The sequence below is a fragment of the Fukomys damarensis genome, unplaced genomic scaffold (assembly GCF_012274545.1).
Source record: "Fukomys damarensis isolate Sample0158 unplaced genomic scaffold, DMR_v1.0_HiC HiC_scaffold_16, whole genome shotgun sequence".
Classification (NCBI taxonomy): domain Eukaryota; kingdom Metazoa; phylum Chordata; class Mammalia; order Rodentia; family Bathyergidae; genus Fukomys; species Fukomys damarensis.
Window position 1 is genome coordinate 27,743,527 of NW_022900928.1, and position 7,792 is coordinate 27,751,318.

A 7,792-nucleotide genomic window follows, 5' to 3' on the forward strand; every position below is an offset into this window, starting at 1 on the left:
AGAGAGAGAGAGAGAGAGAGAGACAGACAGACAGACAGACAGAGAGAGAGACACACAGACACACACACACACACACACACACACACACACACAGAGACAAATCCCGGGATTATATTTTCTGCCCCAGTCCTGCATTCTCCACATGAGAATTTAGCAAACCCAATCTATGCATTAGAGGTATATATAAGTCTCTTTTAGTAACAGAATTAGTATTTAGCAAAAGGTAAATAAGCCATGAATACATACTAATATTATAAATTCAAAATTACAATTTTAGAATTATTTTCTTTGACTTTACACACTTGATTTTGTTTTCTTTTTCTTTTTGGTACCAGGGATTGAATTCAGAACCTTGCGCTTGTGAGGCAGGCAGCAGAACCACTGAGCTAAATCCCTGGCCCAACACTTGATTTTCTTATATCAAGATCTTAGTTCCTTATTGTCATTAACATAATTATCCACTTGTTCATATTATATGTATATGCATATGCATAGTTTTATTTCCAAAAACTATTGATATTATGCTAACAGTAGAGCTACCATAGACAATTGGAGGTTTGTGGTTCTTTATCCTTAGGATATAACCCCTTAGGAAAATATAATCAAGTTTAAAGAAATTTGAAATTTCTATGATTATACATTCATCTTGACATATTTTGCTTTTGCATATATACTCTTTCAAAAACAAAAATGTAAATGGATAAAGTTAGAAAAGATAATAAAAGGATCAGACTTTTTTTGATTGACTATAGACAGCAACTTTTAGGTAGCACTACTGTATTATAGCCTACTTCTCATTCTGGAAACAAAAACAAACAATTGATAGCTTGATGGGTGCACTTTGGAAAATAAACTAGAGAAAAAGTTAAAATCTATTTTGTAGGATAGGAAAAATACACTCAAGTAAATAGTGATTATTTCTAGCAATAGTGTTAGCTATCTATGGGTTAGTTATATAAGTGATTATGGGAATAGTTAAGGAAAAAGAAAATCTTAGGAAATTTCCTGCTCTTATATACAGGAATTACATATAGTTAGATATAATTTGTTTAACAGTTGTATTGAATTATAATTCACTTATTATACAAGTAACAATTCAGTGGGGCTTTCATTATATTCATAGAGCTATTTAATCACTACCACAACCAAACTTAGAACATTCTCATTATTCCCAAAATAAACACTGCACACTATTGCTGCACCCACCCCCTAACTCTCTGCTTCTTCCCAACCATAGACAACCACTACTGAATTTTCTTTCTCTGTAGATTTGCCCAGTCTAGAAATTTCATATAAATGGAATATCTACAATATGTGGTTCCTTTTGAATGGCTTTCTCCACTTAGCATAATGTTTTCAAGGATAATCCATATTGCAGTATGTATCAGTACTTCATTTCTTTTAATTGCTGAATAATATCTCATTGTATGGATATATTACATTTTATTTATTCACTAGTTGATGTACATTTGGGTTACTTCCACTTTTTGGGTATTATGAATACTATGAAATTACAATTTAAATACAATGAATACAACACTTTTGACTATTATGAATACCATAAAACTATACTTTAAATATAATGAATAGACAACACTTTTAAAATCACTTTCTTCCCTTACTTGTTAACCTTTGCCTAACAATACTATTCTATATCTCAACTTGGATACCTGTAAAAACAGATCTTTTTCAGATCTTCCATGTATCTCTTGCAAATGTCCTGCAGAGGATCTTTCCTAAGTGGACTAGTGTCCACTAAATTATCATTCCAGGAACCATTCCAAGGTTCCACACATTCTTCTATACATTTCAGAATTTCTTTATCATGAGGAGATGTGATCTGAGCACCAGTTTCCCAATAAACCTGGAGAACAGGTAAATATAGCTATAATTATTTGAAATGCTTATCAGATGTTTTCTTAGCTACAGTAAAGTGTTTTGGCTTTATGAAGCACATTAAGTTAATGGAGTAAAAAATTTCAACATGAGACTAATAAATACAAGAAGTTATTGATATAAATGATTCTATGGGGATTTATAACAAAATCACATATTATTTCTTTTTTTAGAACTTACTTTAATAATAATACAAGATAATATAAGCAAGCATTATTATAATATGCATATACCATAGTGTCTAATCATATTCTTAGATTTATAACTGTATACCAAAATAATGTAAGAAACTATAGGATATCCCATAAAACTTTACACTGTTAAACTCAACATTATAAAACTGTGCTGTTTTGTGGTAGAGGAAATTAATTATAAGATCCCAGACTACATGCACAGAACAGTTTCCAAAAGCCCTGCATGTGGATTTCTCAGGAGAACTCGAGTAGGCTTTCAATAGGGTGGCCTAGACATCAGTCTGAGGGGTGGGATCGCAGCACCTCCTCTCAGGAACCATATGTAGAAGTCCTGGTGCATTTCCTTGAGATTTAGACAGTATAAAAGGATTCAGATATCAAGAAGAGCTTGATACTGTATCATGATTGTCTGCCCTGCTTCCTCTAAGGTGTACTTTATCTTGCTTTTTCCTCTTTTACTTGGCTCAAGCTTACTCTGCAGAGCCAGTTTCCCCCTCACTCTTCAATTTTATTTATTTATTTTTTTATACAGGGTCTCACTATGTAGTTCAGACTGGCCTTAAACACACTGTGTAGCCAGGTTGGCCTCAAACTCCCGTGATCCTCCTGTTTTAGCTTCCAAGTGCTGGGATTACAGGTGTGTGCCACAACTCCCAGCAACTTTTACTTTTTCAAATAAACTTTGCCACTGCTCTTTGCTCATTTTGTTCAATTCTTTGTTCAAGATGAGAAGAACCTGGAATCTAACTCCAGAAGGAGAGGCAAGCAACCCAAAACCCAGTGATGTTTATTTGGTAACCCACTTTTAAAAGGAGCTACCCTAAAGAACAAACAAACAAACAAACAAACAAATAAAAGGAGCTATCCAATAACACTTTCAGAGTTACTTTTCACCCTTCTCTACTCTGCTTCTTGCCATAGAGCCTGATACAACAAATGGTTCCTTTGGTCAATGGAGAATCAAGGCAGAAGGTCAGAGAAAGGAGGAAAAAGAAGGGAAAAATGAGATGAAGGTATTTCTCTGACTTTCTTCCTACACACTCTCATGCATTCTTCACATTCTTGGTACAATTTCTGAAACAGCAGAACAAATTTTGCATGTGATGGAGAAGTCAAGGGCAGTTATAAGTAAAAAGACCAATGAAGACATCTTTGTAATAGTACATAATGAAAAGTGGTAAGGGCTATTAGGAATATAAATTCTACGAGGGCCAGCCTCAGTGATTTTTATCTTTCAATTCCCAATGTTTAGCTTGTAGCATATATTACTGAAATAAAATAAGAACTATAAAATAAGCAAAGGTCAGGAGTGCAGCATACCTTGTATCCATTGTCTTCCTTAGGGTTGTGAGATGCAGTAATCATCACACCTGCAACTGCTTTGAGCTCTTGGACTGCATATGGCTGAAAAAATTGTAACATAATAATTCCACTTTGTTTCATGTATCTGAGATGAAAATAACTTTGACTACATAACAGAAAAAGACATGACACAAGTCACCTACAGTCTCAAAGGCTCCGGGTTTGTGGGTAGGGTCCTTTCTAAATATGGGGTTCAAAAATCATCCAATTATTAGACCAAATGGTTTTCCCCTCAGTTTCCTTTAACTTAGTCTCTCTTTTTTTGGGGGTGGGGGTACGGGGATTGAATACAGGACCTTGCTCTTGCAAGGCAGGTGCGGTGCCACTGAGCTAAATCCCCAGTCCTTAGTCTTATAAATATTTGTTATTATTTTCTTCATTTCACAATATTTAATGAATACCTACTATGTTCCAGTGTTATGGTTTGTGTCTAGATGTCCCCTCAAACCCTCAAGTGGTCAGAGGTAGGGTTTTTCAGAGGTGACTGGATCTAGAGTGTGTGATGCTGAGATTATGTGTTTGAAACTGGAATCAAGGGAGTGTGATGACTAAATTAGCCCACTGACTGGTTTGGCACAGTCCTGGGAAGGATTAAGGGTGTCCCACACTGGGAATAAGCGCTACCTGCCCTAAGGGCGGGTACCCTGGATGGAATATAAGGTACAGATAAAAGGTTGTTGCTTGCTGCTTGATTTCTGCCTACCCTGCTTTGCCACTGGCTGTTTATCCTTGGTGATGCCCCTTTGCCATGCCACTCTGCCTTGGTGCCAGCCAACTATGGACTGAAACCACTATGAACTATTAATCAAATAAACTTTTCTTCCTTTAACTTTGGGTGTTGGGTATTTTGGCTCAGCAACCAGAAAAGTAACTAAGACAGCCAGCCACCCCACCAAACCATAGAGATATGAGTGGCAAATATCACCATAAAATACTTAAGTTAGAAGTAAATTCAGAAATCATTTCATCTACTGCATTTTACACTGAGGTTAATCCCACATTATATAATCACTAGGTAGAGAATTCACAGGTAGAACACAGGTCTCTTGCTTTCCAATTTGAACTTTTTTTGTTTGTTTTTTGAGACAGTGTCTCACTATGTAGTTGAGGCTGACCTAGAACTCACTATGTAGCCCAGGCTGGTCTCAAACTCACAGTGATTCCCCTGCCTCAGCCTCCCAAGTGCTGGGATTATAGGTGTGTGCCACCACGCGTGGCTAATCTGAATATTTTTTATACATACTCTGTGTGGCCTCTCTCATGTAAGGGTTGACTATCTTCTCTCTCATATTTAATTTTCAGGTGGAATTTCCATTTTTCTCTGTAGCAATTATTATTTGTGTCCTTAGGATGTTTCTCTTCCAACTTCTACCATTACATCTAATTTCTCTCCTGACAATGGTGAGGAGGGGCGTGAACATGAGCCAGATCTTACTGCAGTAACCCATTCCCTTGAACTGTTTCAGAAACCAAGGCTGATCAGAGTCCTTCCAACCAAGATACAACGTGAAGTGATAATGATAAAGGGGTGTGAATCTGGGATAACTAAAAATATCTTCCCTACCAGTTAAGAGTAAATCTACCTACATGAGAGAAAAGTCAACACAATGGGAATGATGATAGCTGGAACTGGCAATTCAATGGCAGAATCTTACAGAAATAGTCTAGACTTCTAGATCTCTCCTTGGTTTCTATTACGCAGTGGAGCTAATTTTTGGGGAATTCCTTCAATATATCTCCAATAAATCACTAGAATAGCTTAAAGAGACATTATCTATTTCTCAAATATTTGCTTATAAAATCACCTAGACTTTAAATTTGGGAATATGTTTTTAAAAAATTCTAATTCAGTTTATTTAATGATAGGTCCATTCAGATTTATAAAACATCAGTTTTGATGCATCAAGTGCTCTTCTAGGCAACTGACAAATTCACTTAAATTTGTACATTTATTTGCACTCTATTGTTTAAAATATCATGCTTTTCAAAACCTTTATTTATTATGTCCTCTGTTTAAATTTTAATTTGTTCCTTCTTTGTTTCTTGACTACCTTTTCCAGGACTGTTTATTTTCTTAAGTTTCTTCAGACATTTGTTTTTGTTATCTTCTTTATTTTCTGTTTACTTGATTTTTTTTCTCATTCTTTTATATTTTATTACTTTTACTTAATTTAGATTATATCTGTTTTAGTATTAATGTGTTAAGTTAAAACTTAACTCAATGTTTTCTAATCTTTTTCTCTAATATAGTCACTAATGCCATAAACATCCCTTTAAGTTTGGCTTGGTTCTATCCCATGATATTTGCCACATAGTGTTTTCATATTGTTCAGTTTTAAATGCAAGCAGTCCTGGCATTACACAGTTCCAATATACAAAGATTTCTATTGCTGCATTTTAGTCAAATGACATGAGTCTCTTAACAAATATTTCTGTTATCATGGTAACATTAACCACGAATAACTGTATCAAGTACAAATGTGGTTGCTAGCTCTTCAGTCCACAAGTCATAGCACTGGGGATTTAGCTCAGTGGTTCTGCTGCCTGCCTTGCAAGCACAAGGACCTAAGTTCGATCCCTGGTACCAAAAAAAAAAAGAAGGTTAACAGCAATAAAATGTTTACAAAAACCAACCCCCCAAAAAAAAGGCCGGGAGTGGTGGCATATGCCTGTAATCCCAGGACTCAGGAGGCTGAGGCAGGAGGCTTGCTGTGAGTTTGAGACCAGCCTGGCCTACATAGTGAGTTCCAGTTCAGTCTCAACTACATAGTGAGACCCTGTCTCAAAAACAAACAAACAAACAAACAAGTCATTACATGTATAATAGATCTATTATGGTGAGTGACCCACTGTGTGACTCTTTTAAGTCTGTCAGTGATTGGTCACGGTGTATTATGAATCAGCTCTCACACAGACATGTGGCTGTGCTGTCTTCTTATCTTCCAGTGATAAACTCATGTGACATTTCAGAAAAATGGATAATTAAAAGAATTGGCTAACAAAGATCAAAATGCAGCAAAGAAACGAAAGTGACAATGGTGAAAGGAAAATTGAAAATAAATGAGTTATAGAAAAGACATTTTGGAATGCTGATACTGTCACCATTCAAGAGACTTTAGATATTCAACTAAAGGAACATAATGAAGAAAAACACATGGATGAAATGAGGAACGGGGTTGTGATGGAAAGGATGAAAAAGTCCAAGAGGAAGTGATATCAGAAAAACACAACATTAAAGGGTCTCTCAGAGATATTTTAGTATATTGACAGGAACAAAGGTTAAAATATTGGAAGCTGATTCAAACTTACAAAGGTATATAACAATCTGCAAAGGCATAGTAAAAATGCTCTCATATTGAAAATTACAAGACAAGAAGAAAATACTTCATATTCTTGGTTACTTTTTTTTTTTTAACAAAAAAAGAATTTTAGTACTCTATGTTTTTAATTGTAATGTACTATTTCTTACCATTTTTCTTTTTCCCTACATATTTTTAACCAAGAGTAAGATAGTTTTTAATGCTTTGTCAAGATATTTTAAAGATTATGGAATATCTGTAATTTTTCTCATTGGTTATGAAAGTCACTTCACATGGATCTTTACCTTCACAGCTGTCTTTACAGTCCTCTACCATTCAAAGTAAGGACTACCTGTAGTTTCTCATCTTCAATTATATCTTCTTTAATCTACAGATTTCTTATGAATGTTTCTTAAGATTCTAAGCATAGGGGGTTTTGCAGGCTTTTCAATTTATAGTTTTATTGCATTGGAGTCTAAGAATACAGCTTGATAAACAGTTCTCTAGAATTTGCTGAGACTTCCTTTGTGACTTTGCTTAATAACATGTATTTTATCATCACAGAATACAGGGTCTTTACACACACTCAACAGAACAAACCTGTTAACAGTGTGTTCAAGTGTATCTGTAAACATTTTTATCTGCCTTATCAATTTCTGAAAGAATATTAAAATATCCCACACCATGACTGTGGGCTTATCAGCTTTTCGAGATCAAGTTCTCAGGTGATTCAAGAAATGAAAATAAACTCAAAGCAAAATTCATTTTCCTTCCTTTGGTTCCTCATATCACTTAATACAAAACCACATGTGTAACAAGGATTTATAGTTAAGAAATTTCATCAAGAGCAACAAACTGAACAGTCATAACACACTTACTACAAAAGGTGTAGGAACATATCTTGAAAAAAGGTACACAGGAACATCTTTAGCCAGCAACACGGCAGCTGTGAGTTTAGCAAGCCTAAAAAAAAGGAAAAAAGTTTTAAAAGATTATCCTTAGTCCTTAGCTTACCATCATGCTTTAAAAAAGAACTTTCCA

The 7,792-nt window shown here is 35.0% G+C and overlaps 1 protein-coding gene across 1 annotated transcript in view; it reads right to left on the reverse strand.

The window, feature by feature from the left end:
• The window catches only part of Pgm2l1 (phosphoglucomutase 2 like 1), a 58,680-nt gene that overhangs the window by 19,938 nt on the left and 30,950 nt on the right, over positions 1-7,792 (reverse strand). Inside the window, exons 4-6 of the mRNA XM_033764214.1 lie at positions 7,630-7,714; positions 3,411-3,494; positions 1,671-1,864 (exon numbers count right to left, since the gene is read on the reverse strand). Coding sequence (XP_033620105.1) covers positions 1,671-1,864; positions 3,411-3,494; positions 7,630-7,714 — 363 coding nt within the window. The remainder of the gene's footprint in view (positions 1-1,670; positions 1,865-3,410; positions 3,495-7,629; positions 7,715-7,792) is intronic.